Source organism: Rousettus aegyptiacus, unplaced genomic scaffold (genome assembly GCF_014176215.1).
Source record: "Rousettus aegyptiacus isolate mRouAeg1 unplaced genomic scaffold, mRouAeg1.p scaffold_m13_p_8, whole genome shotgun sequence".
Classification (NCBI taxonomy): domain Eukaryota; kingdom Metazoa; phylum Chordata; class Mammalia; order Chiroptera; family Pteropodidae; genus Rousettus; species Rousettus aegyptiacus.
In genome coordinates, this window is record NW_023416311.1 from 36,055,895 (window position 1) to 36,081,582 (window position 25,688).

General features: G+C 37.2%; 1 protein-coding gene across 3 annotated transcripts; it reads left to right on the forward strand.

Moving 5' to 3' along the window:
- Window positions 1-1,693: 1,693 nt before the first annotated feature.
- LOX (lysyl oxidase) lies at window positions 1,694-15,522 on the forward strand. 3 transcript variants are annotated; one of them, XM_016145303.2, is made up of 7 exons: window positions 1,705-2,873; window positions 3,235-3,343; window positions 4,723-4,860; window positions 6,009-6,165; window positions 9,400-9,495; window positions 9,857-9,972; window positions 13,354-15,522. In XM_016145303.2, the coding sequence occupies exons 1-7, from the start codon at window positions 2,246-2,248 to the stop codon at window positions 13,358-13,360; spliced, it is 1,251 nt and encodes a 416-aa protein (XP_016000789.1). In that variant the 5' UTR covers window positions 1,705-2,245; the 3' UTR covers window positions 13,361-15,522. The 3 variants fall into 3 exon arrangements, with proteins under 3 accessions (XP_016000788.2, XP_036082222.1, XP_016000789.1); XM_036226329.1 differs by lacking the exon at window positions 13,354-15,522 and having other exon boundaries at window positions 1,703-2,873; window positions 9,857-9,976; XM_016145302.2 differs by lacking the exons at window positions 9,857-9,972; window positions 13,354-15,522 and having other exon boundaries at window positions 1,694-2,873; window positions 9,400-9,645.
- The last annotated feature ends 10,166 nt before the right edge of the window (window positions 15,523-25,688 follow it).

A 25,688-nucleotide genomic window follows, 5' to 3' on the forward strand; every position in this document is an offset into this window, starting at 1 on the left:
CACAGACAGAAATAGCACTGTTGACCTGCCATCATTGGGTTTTGCACTTAGTTTTTATCTTCATCATATAAGCAATAGATTTGCCAATCCACTGGCAAGCTTCCATCTGATGTCGCTTTGTGACTAAAGATGCTGTGTGGTCATGGGTAAGCAAATCTAACTTGATTCAACAAAAGGCAAACCTATCACCTTGGACTCAAAATCATGTGATTAATTGGGAGAACCAGCCACAACTCCCTCAGTGTCAGTCAGGGTTCTCTAGATGGCAAACAACAGGCATTGACTCTGACCATGTTAAGTCACAAAGGAACACATTGGAAAAATGAAAGGAAAAGGTGAAGGAGCAGGTCTTAGAAAGGACTGGTGCAGAAGAGCTCGGAGACTCTATGTAGCAAGACCGCACAGACACTTTCTTCAGTAGTGGAAAGAGTAGGCTCCAACATTTTCGACCCTTGTGTCCTTCTGCTCAAGATTCAAATTCTAGGGAGCTAGTCTGACTAGCCAAGCTTGGATCTCATCGCCACTACTTTAAGTGGGGGAAGTCTCATGAATGCTGCCAGTCCCACAATTCAATGAGGGAGTGGAGGTTTCCCAAAGGAAAAGACAGTTGTTCTTACCAGGAAAAAGGGAAACGGATGCTAGGCAGTCAAATCAGCAGATGTCCATCACACCACAAAAATGTGGCGATTAAATATGGAGAGATAGAGACTAACAGAGATACCCGAATATTGAAATATATCTAGATAACAGCCCAATGATACCAATAAAAGAGTCATTAAAATCTAGTTTTGAGTCACAGATCTAAATAGAGCCATTGAATACCAATTTTTCTTTGACATGTTTCCAGCACGGCCCCAAATCTGAGTGGTATGTGAAGAACTGGTTCATTAAGCATCTCTTTCCAGTCAGTATTACCCACTTTCTACCCTATCCTCCTACCCATTCTCCCCTGGCCAGCCTTTTTCCCTTCCCTTTCTTTAACAAAATGCGAACCCCAAGGCTCTTTCTTTAGTAACCTCTTTAAGTTGGAAAATCAATCAGACACCATAGGACTTCAACATTTAACAAATAGTGACTTAATTTTTTAAAATCCAAAGTCAAGCCTCCTTATTAGATGTAGAAAGATCAAAAAAAAAAAAAAAAAAAAAAGTCAGGTCAAACGCTCATTAAAGCTGTCTTCTGAATGCTCTCCTAGGCAGACTTGCTCTATTCCCTTTAAAGAAACTCCCTGGTAGACACTGTCAAGATGAAAGATGGTTCTTCATTTCCACTCAAAGTACAAATCAGCCAGCATTTTGAAAAAGACAGGCTTATTCATCGTTTCAGCATTATCTGGCTTTTGTTCCCTGTAAATTTTCACTTTTGGTTATTAAAATATTCACTGTAGGAAACAAATTTGTAACCCATTTCTCATATTACCTACACACAAAAAACCAAAATTTGATATCCTGGGGTTTATTTGCTGAGGGCACTTCCCATAAAAGCGAGTGAGTATGCACTGGGAAATTAGTCTGGTTAACTCCTTATGGATAAATGTTAGTCACAATCGTTCCACCCCTCCACCCCCAACTCTCGCCCCCAGCACCCTCCCCATCTCTCAACTTCCCGCCTCTCCAGGGCTGGTGACCTAATAGCATTTTTCTTCATGCATATTTTGGCGTCGCCCCATGGCCTGGCTGCCTTTGCCTGTCTGAGTCTTTTGAAATTCCTGCATGTTCGCCCCAGATTAAGCCGAGTGTGTCTCAGGATGTGTGTTCCGTTTTGTTCTTTCCCCTTAACGCTCCCTGTGCAACGTGTCTGGGGGGAGGAGGAGGACAGGACAGGGAGGGAGGGGCAGAGGCGAGGAGCTGTCCCCCTTGCACGTTTCCAATCGCATTACGTGAACAAATAGCGGAGGGGCAGCCGGGCCAGAACGGCTTGTGTAACTTTGCAAACGTGCCAGAAAGTTTAAAATCTCTCCTTCCTTCGCTCCAGACACTGCCGCTCGCTGGGGCCGCCGCGCCGCTCTCCGTCGCCTTCCAGGACTGGGAAAGAGGCGAGAGGCGAGTGCCACGTCCCAGCAGCGGTCTTTACTGGAGAAAGGTCTGCAGCCCACCCTTGGCACTGCTTGGTGGGGACTAAGATACCCGCGCTCTGCCCGCCTCCCTGGTTGAAGACTTCTCTCTGCTTCACGTGATTTGAGCCCCGTTTTTCTTTTCCCCGAGCTACGTCCTCCGGGAGTGGGGACGATTCGGCAAAGGGAGCGATGCGCTTCGCCTGGACCGCGCTCCTGCTCGGGCCACTGCAGCTCTGCACGGTCCTGCACTGCGCCCCACCGTCCACCAGCCAGCAGCAGCCCCCGCGGGAGCTGCCGGCGGCTCCGGGCACCTGGAGCCAGAGAATCCAATGGGAGAACAACGGGCAGGTGTTCAGCCTTCTGAGCCTGGGCTCGCAGTACCAGCCGCAGCGCCGACGGGACCCGGGCGTCACCGCCCCTGGCGCCGCCAACGCCGCTGCCCCGCAGCCGCGCACGCCGATCCTTCTGCTCCGCAACAACCGCACAGCGGCGACTCGGGCGCGGAACACTGGGCCGTCGGGAGCCACCACCGGTCGCCCCAGGCCCACCGCCCGCCACTGGTTCCAAGCCGGCTACTTGTCTGGGGCCGGCGACGCTGGTGCCTCCCGCGCTAATAACCGGACGGAGCCGGCGGAGCGCCCGGCACTCAGTAACCTCAGGCCGCCCAGCCGCGTGGACGGCATGGTGGGCGACGACCCGTACAATCCTTATAAGTACTCTGACGACAACCCCTATTACAACTACTACGACACATACGAAAGGCCCCGGCCTGGGAGCAGGTACCGGCCCGGATATGGCACCGGCTACTTCCAGTACGGTAAGCACCCAAAGTCGCTGGAAGCACTCGCATACCCCTTCCCCAACGTGGCTGGTGGCTCCCCGACGTGGCTGCCTGGGCGCGGCAGGCCCTAGTCCCCACAGATCCGATCCCTCCCCCAGTGCCTGCAGAGGCAGCCCTGGAATCTGGTGCAAACCGCGCGCCCGGCCCCTCCTGCTGCCTTTCCACTTTGCTTTGCAGCCCGGGGCGTCCCGTTCTCCTGCTACCCGCAGCCCAACACCAACACCGAAGTCCAGTTGGGCGAAGGATGAGGAGGAGTAAGGGACACGGAGGGAACCGGAGCCCGGGTAGGGGGCGCTGAGTTGTCTCACTGCTATGCCCTTCGCCTGCTGATGTTTAGGTCTCCCGGACCTGGTGCCTGACCCCTACTACATCCAGGCGTCCACGTACGTGCAAAAGATGTCCATGTACAACCTGAGATGCGCTGCGGAGGAAAACTGCTTGGCCAGGTACGGGCTGGGATTTCGGCTGCCTGGCTCTCCCGTCTTGGTTCCTGGGGCTGACTCTGTGCCTGGTTCTAACCACTCTTGCTCCATGCAGACAAGAGTCAGAAAGTGGGACAAGAGCTGGGAAACAGGACTTGATCTCTTGAGCATGCTGACCTGGATGGAGAGTTAACATTTTGAAGATTTCTGTGGGTTCTAGCTTTCAAACTACAGCACAAATCAGGGCGATGGAGTAAACCCTTTTCCCGGAGAGTTAGGGGTGGGGTCTCCTGTTCTTTTTCCAAGATCCTTAAACTCTGGAGACGACCGTTTCCAATCATTTTCTAATAGACAACTAACTATACTATAACGTGGGAGGGGCGGGGGGGGGGGCGGTGAGGACTGCGGCTGGAAGAGCTTGTTAATACCCCCTTAAAAGATTGGAGGCAAAAATGCCAGCGTGGAACCCCTTCTCCTGTTTGAAACCGCAATTAACTTACTTGTTTTGGTATTACTTCAGCCAGAATAAGAGCATAAGCAAGAGCTTTGTTTTTCCATTAGTCCTAAAATAAAATCATAGCAATCTGGGGAACGGAGTTTGCTGCTGAGAAACCAGCAGAGGGAGCAAAAGATGTTTTGATAGGTCTCATAAAACTTTTTATAGTGTAAAATAAGGTCATCAATAGTATCTGAATGTACATACACACAAAATATATTAGAAGGAACACAGTAATGTTTATTTGTATATTTCTTCAACTTTGACCTTTGATAACTGTCAGGCTAAAGGAAGAGAAGCTCATTTTCATTCTTGAGTCTTGCATCACTCACATCATTGCCCCGCCTATGATATTATTGCAGTAATGTTATTGTTTTGTAGAGGTTATAAAATTATTTATCGAAACTGGGTTTACTCTCTTATTTTGCCACTTCATATCTTAGTTAATTATTTAAGAAGAAATGCATTGTTAAATCCAAAGTTCTTAAGTAAATGTGGATGAATTTTTATTTAGGATAATTTCCAGCTCAGTTTCACTCATTCATATGATTAAACATGAATCAATTATAAATACAAATTTACTTATCACATGTAAATTTTTAATGCTAATTTTATTACATTTTTACTTTTAAACTGTGGATTTCCATAGTTGTCATTTATTCATCCATTTGACAAATATTCACTGAGGTCTACTCGCCAGGTACTGTTCTAGGATCTGGAGATTCAGCAATTAACAAAATAAGCAAAATGCCCTGGTCTCTTGGAACTGATAGTCCAGTTGGAGCAGAGGGACTGTTGCCATTAAAAAATGAAGGTTTTGCCTGTACTTTTGTCTTTAGTTATTATTCTATAAAAATGATGTGTTTTTCTTGTTTGTTTTGTTGTTGTTGTTTTTCCAAAATCGCAGCTCAGCATACAGGGGAGATGTCAGAGATTATGATCACAGGGTGCTGCTAAGATTTCCCCAAAGAGTGAAAAACCAAGGGACATCTGATTTCTTACCGAGTCGACCAAGATATTCCTGGGAATGGCACAGTTGTCATCAGTAAGTGCATGGGCTTCCTGGATACTTCTGAGTTCCTTTTTCATTCTTCAGATGATTCTTACACAAAGGGAGAAAATTACTTAATATTTATATTTAGAATTTGACATAATCAATGGTGTCTATCTTTAAGATAACACATCAATTACTAGATCTTGTTGTTATCCTTTAAATTAGAAGCTCTAAATCTAATTTATTAAACTTTTACTCCAATATACTACAAGTAAGATTTCTAAAAATAGCCTATTGCAGCCAAGGGCACCTACAGTTTGCATTTAATCGAGATGACAAATTTTTATCAAAAAGATTCAGACATCGTTCTCAAAGAGAGAGGTAGATGAAATACTCCATGAGCTGAGAAGTCCTTATCTCCATCTTTTAAAAGACCTGTATTGACTTTGCCTGTTCTGTCCTAAATTTAAAGATTTTCATGTTAGATAATACTATAATTTGCCTTAATAAGTTGCCCAAGTGTTTATGGCCAGGAAATCCTGATAGGTGCCCTTATACTTTCTTTAAGTCAAGCCATTTCTTCTTGTTCTTTCCTTTATGTGAGAAGATGAACAGCTCAGAACTTTCTCTTTAATCAAATGAAACAATGGATGTCAGCACCAAATTTTCTGATAAAATAAAATTATTTCTAAATAAAAGTTTAATTAGTAAATACTAATGGTGGATAAAACATGCCATTTGTCTCTTTTACATTTTAGTAATGATTTTAAATCTATGAGGACTCAGTGTTTTGAAGTCTCATAGAAACCCCTTCTTTTTTGGAATGAAACATTAGTAGTGGTAAGAGAACATATACTAGAGAGCATATGGCAAGTTTTACTTAAACACAGATAATTTTCTGTCTGTTCCTATTTGATATTCAAAGATAAAAACAGGTTGTAATAGAAAGGTAAAATACTCAAAATAAGTCCCCCCCTCGACCCCGCCACCAGTAGCAAAGTTAAAAGCCTACAATTTTAGATTGTAGATTTCTCTCTCTGGCAGGGAAAAAAATCTAGCATGAATCTGGCTTTAACAAGATGAACTTGATCTTAATTTTAATGTGCAAACAAATGTAAGGAAGCGAGGAGTCATCTAAAATCCTCATTGCCTTTTCTCTCTGTTACTGACCACTGTCTCTGTGTTGTATGGCACATCAGACATTACCACAGCATGGATGAATTCAGCCACTATGACCTACTTGATGCCAACACCCAGAGGAGAGTGGCTGAAGGCCACAAAGCAAGTTTCTGTCTTGAGGACACATCCTGTGACTATGGCTACCACAGGCGATTTGCATGTACTGCACACACACAGGTAGGTTGGCATCATAGAATCAGGAAACTGCAGCCTTCAGAAAGAAAACAAAGTGGTCTTCTATCTTCTTCCTTCCTGCCTGTCTTTTACAAACTCTTTCATTGAGGGGGTCATCCAGTCAAGATGGGAAATAACTGAGAAAAGAAAAGTCACGGCTTCATAATCCAAATTACTTTTAAAGTATTTCACCATCAGAGCAGGTCACTACACATACTCATTATGTTCCACAATAAAAATTAGCAGCACTTTACTCTCTGAACAAATCTGAATGGTTTCCAATATCTGCTTTCATTCTGTATTCCTTAACAGGCTTGGTAAGTAACTATATGAAGAGAGATACCTCTGTTTTCTCATCTGCAAAACCATTCTTCCCTCCACTTATTAAGCTAAAAATAGAATGGTAATTGGGGTTAGTTAGCAAAAGGAGAGAAAATAAGTTTCTTAAAAAGCACTTTTAAAATTTCTCTCTTTTAATCATGCAAGTACAAGCAGAAGGACACAATTTCTTTCTCCACACATATATATTTAAACCTACAGTATAATTGATGTCAGATGTACTTTGGATGGATTTTTCGAAATCGTGCTGAGCTAAGCAGTTTGAAGGCTTTATAATGGGAAAATCTGTGTCAGTTAAAAGCCATGCCAGTATTTCCACAAGAAACCCTAATTTGTAAAAGGACATTATAATTTTACTCCAGCCGAAATCTTGGCAAGGAGTAGTGAATGTATATAACTCAAGGCACAAAAGGATCAGCAGCTGGCATCTGGGAAGCAAATTCCAGGGCTGTGGCAGGAAGCTTTTTGGTGACCTAAATGTTACCATTGCTTCTTTTTCTGAGCTTAGAATGTCATAGCAATTGGAGGGAGAAAAGGTTCAATTCCATGTGCCTAGGCGGCAGCACTATTCTTTCAGCAAAAGCAGCTGTAACCTACCCACACATCATTCACATGTGCATACAAAGATTCCCTTTTCACTGGGTGACCAGCAAGTCTCACAGCACTCAACTGTGCAGGAGACCTAGAGTTTATTCTCTTCACTTAGAAAAAGAGGCACTGTGGACAGCTCACTGCTGAAATATTTGAATCTAGGACTATAGGTATTTGTAGCATTTCTAGTCCCCCAATTCCTGAGGATGACCACACTTCATTTTATATGGTAGCTTTCCTGTTAATCGCCTTCTGTTTATGTCCCATGTAACCATTATTCATTCACTACGTCTTGCATTACAAGTGATTTCTGTATTTGTGTTTTTCACTAGACTGGTATTCCATTTAAAGGAAAAAGTAATTCTCACAAAGCCCCAGTGTTGACCTAGATTAGTTGTATTATAATGTTGTTTAAATGTATCCAAATATAAAGCTAAAATAACTTCTTTATACTTTCACAGAAGTCAAGTTCTTAGATAACAAATTTACATATTAAATATATATGGAACTAGAAACTGTCACATTAACCTCATTAATTTAATGTAATAAACAACTATGTTTTGCTAAAACCAAATAGCAATTTAGATGGCCTCAGCTCAGGTTCTACATTTAATCTGTTTTTAAAGTTTGACTTTGAATACATGAAATACCTGTTTGCTTAATGACCTTAAAAACTCCCATTTTTTTTTGTTAGCTAGTTCAAATAATAAAAGCTCTGCTAGTTATCTAGAGTGCCAATTTCAGCATTTCTTTAAAGCTCTTTTGTTCACTTGAAAGTAAGATAAACATCATAACATTATTAAAGCCTGTCTTAGGTAGGTATCTAATCCAACAACTCCCTCTAATGCCATGAATGTAATGGTAGCAATAGTAGCAGGAGCAACGATAATAAGAGCTAACACTTACTGAGTATTTTTTATGTGCCAGAATCAGAATTATGTGCTGAAATAAGAAACCAAAAAATCTTCATTATATGTTTACTCCTCAATATATGGTTAATGAACAACTGCCAGCTGATATGAACCAAGGTGGCTATATGGTTCTCACTGCCGTGGCACGGGTACTTTTGAGTGTGGCCTGTCTATGCTATTATGTGCTATCTGAGAGCACAGTTCTCCCCCATTCTTCCCAAATCAAGCTATAGCCACAACAGCATAGGTAGAACATGCTTAGATAATTTTGCCGTCTCCTTGGGTAATTTTGGATGCCAAAATTAAATGGCAGTTTTGATAAAATGATTTTAGCATATGCTTTTTAATTTACTTTTGATTACTGTTAGAATAAAATATAACAGTAAAACTTCTCATGAAGAACTAATAAGAGCCAAGAATACATACTTCGATTTGAATAAACTTCTCCAGATTATAACTTTCTGGAGAGCAAAGACCGTATCTCATTGGTATTTTTCTCCTTTCAGCCTATAGAAGTTACTCATTTACTTACTGAAGTGAATAACTTAGCAAGTGGAGGGATGTGGAATTTATTCACCGAGGCATATATTCATCCCTTTAATTCAACAAAATATTTCAATGACTGTGTGAGAGAGAGTATAGTATGGGGGTGAAGAACAGAGACCCTAAACCTAACTGCCTGAACTCTAAATGAGCTCAGCTACTTACAAGCTGTGAATCCTTCAGTGCCTCAGATTCCCCATCTGTAAAATGGGCATAGTATTAGCACCTGCCTCATATAGTTGGGAGAACTGAATTTACATATGTAACATGTTTAAAACTGTTCCTGGTGCATAGTATATACTTACTAAATGTTAGCTATTTAAAAATGCAACCACAGACCCTATCCTTTGGGAGCTTACAACCTTTAATTAGATATGTTTTTATATAGTATGATTATAATGCAGACGGAAAAGGATACATATTATAAAAGCTTTACACACAAAAAAGTTATCATGGGAAGAGTATAGGAAGATAACTTCCACAAGAGAAGTTGGAGAGGGTTAAATTGGAAAGAGGACATTTGGGCTAAATTGGTTATTTTATGGCCTTTATTCCTGAACTGGTGATAGTCTAGAATTTTGGTGAAGTTCTAGTTTGTCACTTAAGATTGTATTTATCACTGGTGATTTATGACACTTTTAAAAAGCTAGATGTATACTACTTATATTAGTCCCATATTTTTTTTTAGCAGGAGGTGCTGCTGTAAGGCTAATATGGCATCTTAAGGGAGATGAAATAGTTTTATGTCAAACTCTTGAAAGTACTAACTTGAAACTTAATTTCCACATAATAGGCATATTCTTCAGCATACTCTAACCATATACCATCTTTTAATTTTTAAATTTTGTTTTAGGGGTTGAGTCCCGGCTGTTATGATACTTATAATGCAGACATAGACTGCCAGTGGATTGATATTACAGATGTACAACCTGGAAACTACATTCTAAAGGTAGAGACCTTTGAAAATAATGTACCTGCAATTTATTTTTATCACAGTTCAATAGAGCTCCTCCTCTGGATTCAAATGTTAACTAATCACTATCCCAAAAGCAATTATATATCTCCTAGAACAGTTTCTAAATGAACCTAGATATATAAAAGCATTTCTTATTTTAAAGAACTGCAGGGAAAAATATACAGCCTCCTCCTAAAACTTCTTCAGAGTTTAACCACTTTCCCAACTTAACCCTCCTCCCTGCTTGAGTTAATTGAAGTATGTTAGCTAGCCTTGTGAGAATAGGAAGAAATTAACCAGTAAACACTGCTGATAAAAATCACCAGTAAACATGGGTGATGTCTGTGTTGCCCAGGTCAGTGTGAACCCCAGCTACTTGGTGCCTGAATCGGACTATTCCAACAACGTCGTACGCTGTGACATTCGCTACACAGGACATCATGCATATGCCTCGGGCTGCACGATTTCACCGTGAGTCTTATTTGCCTAGCTAAATAATATTGTCACCACAAAGCATCTCAGTTCATCGGTAGGCATTACACATGACATGCTTGTTGCTGCTACTTCTGTAGCTTTCTTGTAAACTAGACCAAAGGTAAAAAATGGTAGAGTCTGCACTATCACATAGTTAGAACTGATCTTTTTTTGATAATGCTAGAGAAAGGGGGTTGTACTCGTTTTTATCATCCTAAAGCTTAGTTCTGAAGACAAGACATACACACAGAACACCATTGTCTATGCAAAAAGCTTATGTGGAGGCTGAATATGTAAAATATGCAATACGCACTGTGGGTGACCTTGTGGGAGCCCAAACAGTGGGGGTTTCCTGCTCCTGCCAAACAGTCCATGAAGGAGCTCTGAAGAAATTCCTGGAGTTCTTCAAAGTACATTCTGAAAAATCACTGCTTAAAGTATGCCCCTGAAGACATCGGACTGTCTGTCCTGAAGAAATCAAGAGTTCACATATTTAAGTTCCAGAACAACTACTAGGAAAACAGCCCGCAAAAGGAGGGATGCTTTCATAATTTCCCTAGTCCTGAAACTCTTCTTTGAATGAAATCTTAGATAGAACCCCAACACATAAATATTAACGGAGAAGGTGTGATGATGAAAATAACTAAAGAAAGCTGAGTAGATTTGTTGTGTGTGTCTCACCCTGACACCTAAGCACCACCTGCTCTAGTGTTGCTGGGATATTGATCCTAACTACAGATGCCGCCTGTGAGTGACACCTTCCTAACAATGAGAATGCCATTAAAATGATACTGAACATTCATCAGCTTTGCCTTGATGTTGGAGAGGCATTGGTGGGTGACTTTTTCCCTCTGATATACAAACCAGGACAATGGTTGACCACCCCATGAACATGTTATGTTGTAGTTTGTGGCTTTTCCCAAGTCCACTTATACCTGGGCTCCTGGACAGGGGTAAGATGAAGCCTGTGATCCATTCACAGAGCCATGTACTGTGACGTGGACTGTATTCACCTTGGAGGGGTGTTTTTTCCTTATTCGCATATAGGAGCAAAGTTTGTGCTTTACAAGTGTCAATACAGCATCAGATGTAGATGAAGCTTATGACAGTGAGGTACAGCACTGAAAAAAAAGATAATTCAGTATATTCTTCTGAATATGCCCACAATATAGAAAATCTGGCTAGGTTTAGGGCCCATATTGCATAGAAGTGATCAGAGTACAACTGCAAATCCCCAGAATATCAGTGTTGTTTGAGCTAAAATAAATTTAAAAAATATAAACTATTTTCTCTTAATTTTTGTAATTTCTTAATTTATTCATTCATTCATTCCTCATTCATTTATTTAGTGGCACTCTCACATTTGCACTACGTATTTATTCAGGTCCTACATGGCACTAGATATTAGAGTAATACAAAGATAAATATGATTCCTGAACCTGTATTGCTCTCTTATAGTCTTATAGTAATTCTAATTAATTACTTGTGAAATCTCTCTGTTTAATGTTTGTCTTCTGCTCTACTGTCATGGCTGGGACATAGTCTCTTGTCTATCACTGGATAACTACTGCCAGGTGTAGGTATGCTACCATGTAGCCTCTCATTCAATACTTGATTATCTTCTCTTTAGGAATTTAGAATTTGGTATTGAGAGGGTGAAATAAACATATAACTGTGATAGATATAATATGAAAACTTCTATGAGGAGTAATAGCAGGACCAGAAGGGCCTCTGCTCTAATAAGCCAAGAGACTCCCAGGTACAACTGCTGACCTTCCTCTAGAACTAGGTCTGGATAGGAGAAGTGTTTTGTTTTTCATCAGTAGAATCCACTGGATTGGATATTACCAGATATTTAGAGCAAATAAAAATTGTTATATTGCTCCAGCCTAGAGTCTTTCTTTAACCAGTTGTCATTGACTATAACTAAACTGCAAGAATAGTTGAGGTAGAATTTTAATAATAAACATTGATTAGATGAGATGCGAAAAAGTTTAATGACCCATAGTTAGTGATTCATAATAAAATAAGATCATATCATATTTATCTGTGAGTGGAAAATAATGAGAGACATGCAGAAACCTTGACCTGAGAAAGAAAACTCTACCTTCAGCAGAATCATGATTGCTTCTTATACTTTGACTTTCACTTCTGATCTCCCTTGCTAGGGATCAGAGTTCAGAGAAAGGAGAAATTTCCTTTGGCTGAGAATCAGGAGTGGCTTTAGGACAGTATATGAATTGCACCATGATGGCTGAGGAGGACTGCACTGGGGAGAGTTAAGCAAGAGCATGTCAGGAGGAGTCAACATCACTGGCACCTATGGCAGAAAGAAACTGTAGGACATGTTTGAAAAAGCAAGTGTTCTCATGTGGCTAAAGCACGTTTCATGGAGTTAAGAGTAAGGCAAAAAAGGATGGAGAAGTAAGTTGGTACCAGATCAGAGAGCTGAAGCATAAACTAAAGTGTCTGAACTTCATTTTGGAGACCATGGAGTCTTTATTTTCTTGAGCAGTGAATGTAACTTGTCTAATGCTATGTGGTCAGTCTGGTGACTGTATGCAGCAGTATGAGTCCTTTGGTAATGCTATCATACTTTTTTTTTTAACTCTTAAAAACATATAACCTCCCAGTTTACTGATTGTTTTTCACACTAATTGAATATTTGAGAGCATTCCATTGGTGTGAACAAACCACCCAGTAAGAAAGTGTGTGCCTTTAATGTATCCTCTTCTCCCTCATTTTCCTCATTTTTAACAAAACATATGGACCGAGTTACTCTATGGCCCAGGTCAGTTCTAGGACACTATAATTAAGTCCTCTTCTCACAGAAATTACTATTTGGAAATTGCTGGTTTATGATTTGGACTAAGTCCATTCTTATTTTCTTTACCTGGGGATCTATGATCATAATATAAATATACCAATATTTTTATTTATTGGCTTTGACCTAGTGTCTTGTCCATTAATGCCTCATTCTACATTTAAGAAAAGGGACTAATGCAGGATGGTGAAGAGGCCATGACCCTGCTTCTTGGTGTACAAGTCACACTTGTTCCATGGAGTGAACTCACCCAGGCCGAGTTGCTGGTCCGATAAGTTCTCCTTTATTCTTGATTGTTTCAGAGGGTGTTTCTTTCAACTATAAACATCAAGTCTGTAGGCATCAGGCATACACTCTCTGCTACTGACATAGCTACTTTCTGCAAACCAATGTTAAAAGTAAATATTAATGGATAATTTCAGAAGGAACTGTTGCTTAGGTGGAGGGAAATTGATACCTCAATTTTCTAAAAGGTTGACTTCAAACTTGTCTACTATATTCATTCATTTATGTTATCAGATTAATAAATTGTTTCATTTTGTTTCTTAATATAGGTATTAAAAAGCAAGCCAAGACTTCCAATGGACAAATCGGTGCCTGGTGTTCTGAAGTGGGGAAAAAAAAATAGATTAACTTCAGTAGGATTTATGAATTTTGAAAAAGATAACAGAAAACAAAGGAATTTTTATTTGAACTGTTTTATAACAAAGCACATAACTGGATTTTGAACATTTAAATTGGCATTATTTGGAAAATTTTTAGTATTATTATTCATTTATTTTGTGAATTGACATGATGTTTTACTTCTATAGTTGCACACTTGGCTCTTTTAAAGAAATCCAAGTTTTGTTATGCTCTTTTTGAAGTTGTAGTACAAGAAGGGAAAATAATATTTCAATGAATGAGCCAAAATTATTTTTAATTGAGAATATGCTTAGTGCTGAAACTTCAGTGAACCACAATAATTGGCTTATGTATGTCCTGGCATAGATTAATTTAGAAATGAGGCTCCTACTGTTTAAATAGATGTGGACACATTTGGTGCTGAGGAAGGAACAAATATATTACCATTGGTGTCAAGAAATATTTTTTTATAGCAGAGAAATGGCAATATATGTATTCAGATAGTTACACCCCTATATAAAATTTATGTTTACATTTTTAAATTAGTAGATAAACTCCTTTCTTTCTGTCAGGTGTACAATTTGATTCTGACTTAAGTCAGCTTTTGTTTTGGAATGAATTAAGTAATTAAGCTGCCCAACTCCTGTCTAACATTGGTTGATGTTCCCATCTACTCTTTGATTTTCCTACGGGCAGGGACTTTTTAAGTGACATTCTTAAAATTACCATTTTGGGGACTGGTATACATAGGACAACTGTGTCAATGGAAAGTTATTCTGATGATAGATCTGATACATCCAGAGATAATACACATTTAAGTATATCGAAATATTAGCCAAAAACATTTCCTTAATGCCATAAAACAACAACCGTTAAGTCCCTCAAACCACAACTCTCTCTCGAATACTTTAAAAACTAATGAAAAACATCTTAGAATTTTCAACTTTTCTACATTATTTTTAATGTTCAGCTTTTAAAAGAGGAATGCTAAAAAAAAAAATTAAACTATCCAGAATATATAACATAATATGTGTGGATATGAGAACGATATAGGAACTTGGATATAGATCATCCAGGAATCATTCATACATGTTTTGTGTGTATATCCAAAATATAATCCAAATTCGCAAAGCACATAGCATTACATACTTGAGGGGTTGGTGAATAAGGGAAAAGAAAAAAAATTTTCCTGCAAAACCAAGGACTGTGCTGCATAATCAGACAGCTGTGATTTTATTTTAAACTGTGAAATGATGTGCCACAACAATTTGGAGAATTTCTCTTCTTCCTAGATTCAAAAGGTGCAGGGAGAAATCAAATTACACTTTTAAGTTAGTGGTGCTTATGCAGAAGTTTTCCTACATTAACCAGTATTAAAATCTCACCAGTATTAAAATCTCAAGCAAGATATTTCAAGTGCCAGAACAAGGTAGGAAGAATTTAAAAGTGAGTGAGTAGGCATGCCTGTAGTATATACATTACGGAGTTGTAAAGTCAACACCAATTACTAATAATCATTCCACACTCATGGGTGCCTAGCATGGCAAGAGGGGCTAGAGATGGACAGCCATCAATGGGTAGATAACAGCGGGCCACATAAACCATATCTGCCAGGGCACACACTTACCAATAGAGAATACAGACAGCTTGATATAGACCCTGAACTTTCATTTAGTAATGTTTGAGCTATGGTACAGGTACTTTGCTGTACCCCTTTGCCTTAAATTGCTTTATAGTTTTAAGATTGTAGAATAATCCTTTCTTTCAAATTGTAATCTTTTCTAATAGAGATATTTTAACATACTTGCTTTTTAAACAACAACAAAAAACTACTGTCAGTATTAATGCTGAGCCAGACTGGCATCTACGGATTTAAGATAAATTGTTTTCATCAAGATTCTTACCCCTGCATTAGAAGCTAGTCAATATGATCTTTGGATATATATGAGAAGACATATTTACTATCATTCATTGGGCCTTCCATCTGTCTGTCTATCCGTCATCGTATGAGAGCCTAATATATGCCAGTCACTCACAGCCAGGCATTTAGGATATAAAAAAGATGATCTCTAACCTCATTATTAAAAACATCATTATTATCCTTCAGGTTCACTTTATTTCATTTTTAATGACTCTAATACATGTCTAAAAAATTTTATTTTAAGCATTATTGTTTTTCATGACCATATTTTATTTTAAAAATAAGTTAAAAATTAATAGCTATATGCATGTACGTGTTACTAATAATTAAAAATATGTTTCCAATCCCTGAAATGTCTGCCTTTTAAATATAACATGTATCATAAGGTTGATTCTGGAAAAAGAGTTTTAATTAGGATGCTAAAGATTCTCACTTATTCCTTATATAAACATTCTTCCCCCTCAATTACCCTTAAACACTCTCAAATAACTCACAAATACTGGTTTAACACTCAATATTTTTGAGCCTCAAGGGATATCGTCTCTGAATAACCACCAAAACTCACAGAAAATGACTACCTGGTAAAAGTTATCTTATTCATAAAATAAAAAGCAATCCAGTCTCACCAAACTCTCAGTAAAAAACAATTGAAAAGGAAGTAGAAATGATACAGAGAATGTTGAGTACAGAAAAAAGACTGACTTTTAAACTAATAAAGACTGTGAAAAAAGTAGACTAAATAGAAAAATAATTTAGTAAGTCTTCCATATGCCATATTAGTGGCCTCAATCATTCAGACCACAGTCTGGATTAAAGATGTCTTGATATGGAGGCTAGGATGCAATCTCCAAAAAGTACCAGGACATATGAATCCCCAACTTATATTTTTAAAATGTAATTTTATTCGCAATTTCTATCAGGTAAATTATTCACTTAGGCATTATTTATGATAAAGAGTAATTTTTTTTTTCTCTTTAAAACCTCATAGGATAATCACACCCAATATTCGGATCTTAGAGGAAATGCAGTTCACTAAAATTATCATAGCACTGAGATTTCATCTTAGCAAATTGTATACAAACACAGAATTTCTGTTTAGAAGATAACCTGCTTTAAAAATAACTTGTTCTGGTACTAACAGTAAAGTAACTGATAAATAAAAATTCCCCCTTTTCTATATTTTTTATTTTTAGAACTCATATTCACAATTAATATATTCAAACAGCAACTATATTTAATTCCCAGCTACCAAAAGTCCTGGGCCACTTTTAAACACTCTACAGCATTTCATTTATCCTTTAAGTTAAAATGGTGCTGAATTATTTCAACTTGAATGTAAAATGTGTTGTCTTATCTCACAGGATATAAACATTTAATTAATATATAACTGCTTGCTACAAACTAAGTGACATATCATTTGGTATTGTAATGTTTTTAAAGAAGTTTTAGTTTCTTCCAAATTTTTCAGGAATCCTATTTGTAAAACACTTGTAACTTTTTGAAGAGCTCTTATTTTAAATGCCCAGACAAGGGCTTTATATTCTTCTTCACACTCTCACATTCTTTTACTGTATGCCTATACTATGACTGCAAGATTATATAAAAACACCTTGAATAAATAATTTCAAATATCAATAGTGGTCATTTGTTGTTACATATAAATAAATGATATGAATTCCACTTTAAGTTAAAATCTTAAAGCCATGTGTATGGTTGGTGCTTTTGCTTAGTTACTTTTTGTATTACCAAATTGTTTAATAAGCTCACATGGCTTTAAACTAGTCTATGGTTAAAAAATCTAGCTGATGTTTTAGAAAAGAAACTATCATACATGAATGGATCCTAACTTTTGTCACCATTACCAGTCATTTCTAAGGACACAGAGCAGGCACCGTGAGAACAAGCACACCGTTTTGATTTGGATTTATAAGAAATATGCATAAGCATATATATACACTCAGGGGACACATCCAACTCAAGCTACAAATTATTTATAAAAATAGAAACAGTGCTATCATAGTAATCTTTATTTAAATGTTTAAATGTGTACCGGATTAGCCTGGTAGCTGGTAACCTGAGAGAACAAACAGGCTCCAAACTGTGGACAAGTGTTTATTGGATAAAATTCGTAAAATTAACCCATCAAACAATTCACCTTTAGGGAGCTCTTGCAGGTGAAAGAGATGTATGTAGGTTTGTGGTTGGCAGTTTGCAGATTTGAGTTATAGAATATCACTGGTGACACAATTTCCTGCTTCTTTGGCCTGCTTTGAGGCAAACTATCTGAATAAACTTTCCTCATTAATGCAGATGACTTCCCTTTCCTCATCAGTGTCCAGCATTTCAAGCCCTATTCATTATTGGCTCATTAACCAAAAACAGGAGAAGGCAGAACTTTCCCTTTGTCAGAAAACCTGACTGCCTTATGTTACTCATTTATTAATATTTCTAATTCTTGCTACAGATGTTAGTAGAGGATTAAAATGCAGGTTGAATAAATTACTACAACATGGGTTATAATAATTCACAGCTTAAATTTAAACAAAGTACCCACATCATACTTCTTTTAATTTGAATGAGTAAAATATCATTTCTATAGAATTAGCAGAATACTAACTTCCTCAGGCATGTACTGAGGAATTGTAGTTTCACAAGATATCTACTCAGAAAAAAAAAAAAAAAAAACATAGAAAAAAAGCATGGGAAATGTTATCTCTGAGGCAGAGATTCACAATGCACATTACCATGTCAAAGATCCTGAGAAACCCTGCAGTAAAGAAACCACTTTATCTTTGTGATCCAGGGTTTCTCAGATTTGTTTTTGCCATAAAAATCTTTTTTTAAAATAACACTTATTGTCCTGTTTAACCATTTTCTCTGGGAAAATTCAGGGATATGCCTTACTAATCATCAGTTGATAAAAATGAGATCATTTGCAAACTACTTAAAACAAACAGATGACAGCGGCAGCATTTGAGCAGTAGGACACATAGATACCTGGAACCCACCAATTTACTGCCTGTCTTGCTTCCTAAAAACGACATGATTAAATAGGTAAAACGGATGTAGAATGATCCTTTCAGTGGAAGCGATCATTTCAATCTCTAAACCATGTTTTATTTTAGAAGGAAATCTAAATCTTTCCTATTTGTCAGATAACTTGAATGCTTTTAGATATTCCTTGTTAAAATCTCTCCTCTTTCAAATATAGTCGTTGAGGGTGAACCAATCATTTTCTTCATTGTTCATTTATTTTGTACGTTTAAAATTATTTTATGTTATACATAAGAGCATCATTTAAGTAAGTTTGAAATAAATCTTAATTCTCACAAGGGCAGGAAAAAATAACTTGGAAATGAATGACTGAGAGAGATATATGCATATATTTCCAATTTGTTGCCAATAATTTGCTGCTTAACTATGGGTAATAGGCACCAACTTTGAAAACAGAGACAAAAAAGACCACAAAACCAAAAGTTGAACCAATAGTACAATGACGAAGACTATGCCAATGTCACCGTTAGAAATACAATATTGCTAGTTTAGTTCCCAATTTCTTTACATATCAAGGCAAACCAGAGTTCATGAAAAACTGTACATCATAGGGGTTAAAGACAACTGTAATGATAGTGCTTAACAACTCCTTTTTTTAAAAAAAATGAATCAAATAATATTGGATCTTCATTGCATATATCTTATTGAACTTATACATAAATTTGGAGCCTGAAAAACTTGGAACCAATATTACCAATGAGTCCTTTGCAAACTAGTGAATTTATGTACAACAAATATTAGAGTCGACCATTTTCAATAATTACAATGCCATCTTTTTTTAGAGGAATGATATTAGGAATAAAAACCTTTTATAATAATCTACAGTTGGGTTGCTGCTGGGGCTAAGAAAAGTTCATGGATAAATAAATGATCTGGTAGTTGTAATCACTTCACTTTCATTTTAGGGCTGTTCGGTTTCTGGTAACAGGAAACCTGTTCAGTCAAAAGAAAAATTTATAGGTTCATGTAATCAAAGAGGAAGGGCAGAGGTAGGGTTGCCCTAGGAGCAGAAGAAACCAAGAAATTAAACACCATCAAGGCCATGTTACTCCTGCCTTTTCTCTGTTTGTATATCAACTTCATTCTTTTGACTTAGTTTCTCCATGAAGATGGAAATCTGCTGCCTGCAGATCTGGGTACATATTTATACAGCTTATTGACCAGAAAGAAAATGGCATTACCCTATAGCTCAAGCCTGAAAAATGTAGGGGAAGGCATTTCATAGGTTCAGTCTGGGTTACATGCCAATTCTGGGCCAGGTCATTGTGGATTCCATGATAAGATCGGATTGAGTCAAGTGTTCTTCCCTACTCAATCACAGAAGTCAAGGAGACAGGGTCAGGTCAAAGAGGCAGGGTCAAGTAAGAGAATGGCTGCTCCCATCCAAATCACATGACTATATTTCGACTTTATGTGTGAGTATAAGAGGAAGGTGGGAGAAAGAAAAATGATTCACCAGGGAAAGAGGGTGTTATTATGGATATTATCAATGAGAAGATTACTAGGAGCCAGCAAGCCACTTTATTTATGTCCAGCAAAGACTAATAAAATCAATACCTATATAATCCAACTCATAACCTTTCCTTCCAAGCTGCTCATCTACCTGATTTCTGTTACGAGAATCCCAGATTCTCAGTATCTCAGGACCGGCTTTTTCTCCCCAAATGAAGTAATGCCACCTTCCTCTCCCCTTCAATATGATTTCCTTCCCCTGCTGGCAGGTCTAAGCAGCCTGCTCACTCCCATCCCACCTTCTGTGTTTCATGAAGGGCATTTCAGAAGGGAACCTCAACCTTACAAGTAAGAGAAGATCCCAGTTCCTTCTTATTCAATCAGTCGCACTGGAATTGCAAAAAGGAGGGTCAATACAAAAAGAAAAAAAGGAATAAAAACAAAGAAAGAGTCATTCTTTAAAAGTTTTGCTCCTCTAATTGCTACCCATTCCCATGGACCCCTCTGCCATCCATGTACTCTGTTGTTTGTCTTTGACAACCAGTGAGAAGGGGTACCTTAGGGAGGGAGAACATTGCACTCTATAATTCTGTTAGTAACACGGTGCTTTTAACACATTATAGTCCCCATAGAGTGTATAATTCAGTGGAGGAGCAAGGGGGCAGGGAAACCTCAGCGAAAAACACAGCAAAATACCACTGTTCTGGAAGAACTGCGGTGATAAACGAGAGGCTTGGGTGAGAGTAACAAGTAGTCAGTTATACCTGTCCCTCTCTCTCAATATTCTCTCTTAGTGTTCTCACCATTTCTTTTAGTCAAGCATATAGAAAAATGTACATGTGGTTATGCTATGAGGTGAGAGTAATACACAGGTATGATAACTCATCCCAGAAGTCTCTGATCCTGAGTGAGAGAGCATCAGTAACTGTTAAATTTGCTCTGCAAATAAGAGATCTAAGGGCAGATGGATGGGATGGGAAACACACATATGGTGCAACTTCTTCACTAATTTAGGCAACCTGCTCTCTGGAAAATGACCTATTAAGCCAAGATTTTCACCATGGCCCAGGCTGACCAAAGATGACTTTTAGTCTTCAGGGAGTTATCCTGTTATTTTTCCAGAGTTTGAGAAGGCTTATCAGGAGCTAGGCACACATGACCTTATTCCCTGATCTCGCTTCCCTGATTTTCTCAGGGGAATAACTCTGAATATTAGAGATGTGAAAAAAAATGGCACTTTCTCCTTTTCTCTCTTTACACATACGGTATTTCACAATTCAGCTACAGGGGGTCCTCTGGAATTCTTTGTCTCTCAATGGTCAACAAGAGGCCAATGTGAGTGCTTTAACCTTAAACACTGGTCTCATTTGAATCTGACAGAAAAATCTAAGTGTGGACTTTGCCCTATCACATTTTGGATCTAGACTCAAAACTAATACTTTCATCCTTATGATACTGAAACCATTTAATTTGATTGTCATCTATATAATATATTCATTTCATTAAGGCAACTACTAAGGTAACATTTTTTAATATCAAATATCTCTAGTTGGTATTTAAATTTTGCCAATTGTCTCATAATTTATTTTTTTTAATTGTTGGCTTGAATCAGGATCAAACAAGGAACACACATTGAATTTGGTTATTATGTGTTTTAAGACTTTAAAATATACATACATATATATGTTTCCCTTTTATCTTTTTTTTGTCTTGTTATTAATGTATGTGAAAACATAGGTATGTTTATAGAATACCTATTGTCTGGTAGATTTTTCCACATTCTAGATTTGAAGACTTTATCCTGGTAGTATTGTTTAATACATTTTTCTGTTTACTATAAAAAGTCTTATCTACAGACTTGACAAGATATGTTAGGTTTGATTTGGGGGAGCAAGAAGACTTGATAGGTAGTGGTATGTCCTTTGTAACAGCGTCATATGAGGAAGCCCATGATGTCTCCAGTTGTCTATCTTTCTGTGATTTTAAGAATAATCAGTGAGTTCAGTGCTGTCGGTCTGATGTATCTACTATAAAATTCCCCATCAGATTTTCACCTACTTATTTTAGCAGCCATTAATGATCACTGCTAGCACTATTATCAAATTATTAAAATTGGTGATTTAAAAAAAAAAAAGAAAAAGAGAGAGTATTCCATAATGCTTCTTCATTTGAACTGAACTATTTGTTTCTTTCATTGATGTACTTTATTCAATTAAATAACATTTAACACGAAACTTGATAACTGACTTTTCTTCCCTTTAGTAATTTGAGATAGTTTTGGAATCTTATGAAAGACATTCAAGGTGCTGTGCTCTTTCAAAAGAAAAGACAAAATGTTGTTTTTGGAGCTGTTTTTGTCATGTGCATGAGTATTTTCCCTCCATTATAGTCAAATGTAATTTTAACCTTACACAAATGTTGATTTGAAATATCATGGGAACACTGACCTAGAACATTTTCAAAGAGGCTAGTTACTGGAAATACAAGCTAAGGACACTTGGCAAGGTGGTTATATTACATACTTTAAATCTCTACATAATTACATAGCTTGCCTCTCAGATTTTTCAATTTCAAATTTGGTTTCAAAATTTCCTGTAAATTTCAAGAACCCTAACTGACATTCAAGGCCTTTCCTTACCTAGCCCCAATTCCCACTTCAGGGTTTCATACACTTCCTGACACTTTTGTGAATTCTTGCCTCCAGCCAAACCAGACAATTGACTACTTCTTACAAACCTCTTACATCCTCCTCCGGGGTAAAGAACTTGCCCTTTTAACACATAGGTACTTTACCTCTCCAGCTCTTAAGGTGTTTTGTTTCTTTTTTATAGATAGATGCAGCTTGTAGTTTATAGCTATTGTTTCTTGACTAGCACCTTGCTTTCCTACTTTTTTAAAAAAATTACCACCCTAATTTCCTTTTGGGGACATACCTCTCCCTGTTAATTATAGCATCCTACATCAGGTAGTAGTAGCATTCACCCTATAAATTTAATTATAAGCAAACAAACTGAAAGATTGATAATGGTTAGAAATGGTTAGTTGGCAGTCAGATAACTTTCTCAAGAAGTAATAGCTAATAGTTACTGAGTGCTTGTCAAAGAATCTTAACTATGTACTATGTATAGAACTCTATTTGCAAATGTGGCAGGGCTAGGTTTTAGTTTTTATTTTGTTGTTTTCCCATTATTTCCCACCCTCCCTTTTTTCTCATTTACACCCAGTTTGTCATTTCTCCACTCTTAATCCATATCCACTCAGGAACAAAGATTCAAAAAATCTTAGCTCTCAAGCGCCAGGCAATTTCTACAAAAATATTTGTAATACTGTTTTCTCTGTCTTCAAAAGAACAAATAAAGCTGGAACTGAAAATAAAAGAGAAGGAGGGTAGAGTGAGAAGTTAAACTGGAAAGGGAGTTGGTGAGATAAAGGAAGAACAAGAGCTTTCAGAGGGTTAGGAAGCAGCGTAAAATGTTCTCTGGTTTCTCACCTATGGATAACCTGCTATTCAACAGTCCTGGATATTTGTCAAGAAAGGGGTAAGGGAACTTGGATAGATACTTTAAATGAAGATGAGGGGAAAAAACAAAAGAAAACAAAACAGCTTTACCATAACCAAATTGGTAGTGAATAAAATTGAAACTGAATAAAATTCATGGGAAATTCCCCCATGAATGCAGTGTAGAAGCAGTGATAATTTTATTTTATTTTTCCAGTCACCTATACCTATTATATTCCTTTTACTTCTAACTGCACTGGCTTCAACATGCAGAACAATGTTAAATGAAACTATATTAACACTATAATAATAGCCTTCCTTGTTATGTTTCTAACTTCCAATATTTCTCCATTAAGTTCAAAATTGGCTCTGTTTAACACACCCATTTTCATGCTGAGAAACTATCCTTCTTCTATTCCCAGATTTTTAAGTGCTTTGTTTAGAAATAGATTAGTAAATCTCTTGACTTTTTATGGGATGAAAAGAATTTTTTTATTGGTCTCACTGGAGTGATGTATTTAATCAAATTCAATTGCTAAAATTTAGTTAACCATGGTAATCAATGCTGGACAACTTTGAAAAATGCAGAGAATATGTTTTGCAATATTATTTGACACTTTCATGTCCACATTTATAAATGATTTGGCTCCTCTCACACCTCTATAATCTTAATTTGGTTTAATATCAAGATTATCCAAGCTTCAGACAAAATGTCATGATGATTTAGTTGTTAACAACGCAGACTAAGTTCACATCCCAGCTTCACCACTTACTGGCTGTGTCATCTGTCATAGGGTGATAGAACAGACTGTAAATGCTGTAAACCTTCATAAGGTAGAAATGAAATAACTAACAAACATTGAGAGGAGAAGGAAAAGAAAAGGTAAGCTTGCTAGTTCTTCATATTTTTATAGCTAGAGTCAAAATATGTAATTTAAAGCAGATAAATATATCCACTGTTTACTGTTTACTGTTAGATTTATTAATATAAAGGTCAACCCTAAGAAAGATAATACCACCAACTAATATTCAGTAGTAGAGGAAAACATGTTAAGAGAAAGAAATGTATTAATTTAATTATTACTCAGAATAAGCAGTAAATAGATACTGTCTAAAGTGTGGCTTGACAAATATGGACTATTGGCCAAATCAGGCACATAACCTATTTCTGTAGATAAAGTTCATTGAAATATAGCCATGCCCATTTGTTTACACATTGTCTATGGCTGTTTTTGCGCTACAATACCAGAGTCAAGTAGCTGCCACACAGAATGAGATTCAGAGCCTAAAATATTTACTGTATCTCCTGTTAGAGAAAATGTCTGTTGACCCCTGTTATAAAGCAATAGAGTATTAAGTACACTACAGAAAACTATAATTATAAAGATAGCTTCTGTTAAAAATATAAATATTTCATATTATAAAAGAACCAATGACACACAAAAGTTGCCTAAAAATTATGACAATGTTAATGACAGCTGGCTTCTCTATAGAAACAAAGTCAGAAAACAAGGAGATATTTTCAGAATGATGAGAGAAAATAATTACTACAGGATGAGTTACCCTACTAGACTGTCATTTGAGAATGAGACTGAAATAAAGACATTATTCTGATAGTCAAAATCCACAGAGATTTACCACTAACAGAGCTTCACTACACAATATTGAAAAATATGTACTTAAGAAAGTAGGAAAATGACTAGAAAGAAGGTTGGAGACATAGAAAGACTGATAAAGAAACTGGTAAAGATCTGAGTAAATTTTTACAAATATTGACTATAAAAAGCAATAATGATAATGTCTATTTTGGAGATAAAGTTAAAAGGCAAAACACAAATGCATGCAAAATAAAAAATTGATCAGAGTTGTGAAGCATATGTATTGCCTGGTAGGCTGGTAGAGTTACCGAGATTAATTTGAATTTTAAGAAAATATTCACTTTAACATTTAAAGAGTAACTGTCAAAAAAAATTCCAAAATAGCAAAAAGGGAAAATGGGAAAAAATTTAAAATGCAATTGAAAAAAGGTAGGAAAAGAAAAAACTAGTAGCCTAGAAATCACAATGTATCAGAAAGTATAGGATATGGCTAAGAAGCACACTAAGGAAAAAACTGTATACCTTATTTAGGTAAACCAATAACTAACTAATCTAAAAAAAAAAAGTACAAAATATAAATATGTAAAATAAGACAAAAGAGTACACTAACTCAAATTTGCAGAGGTAATTTTAAAAATCAACAGGTTGTACTGTTTAGCTTTACGGATAAAACATACATATATCATGAATGAAATGGTTATGTTTTAAGGAAAAATATAAATTGAGTTCAGGTGAAAATTG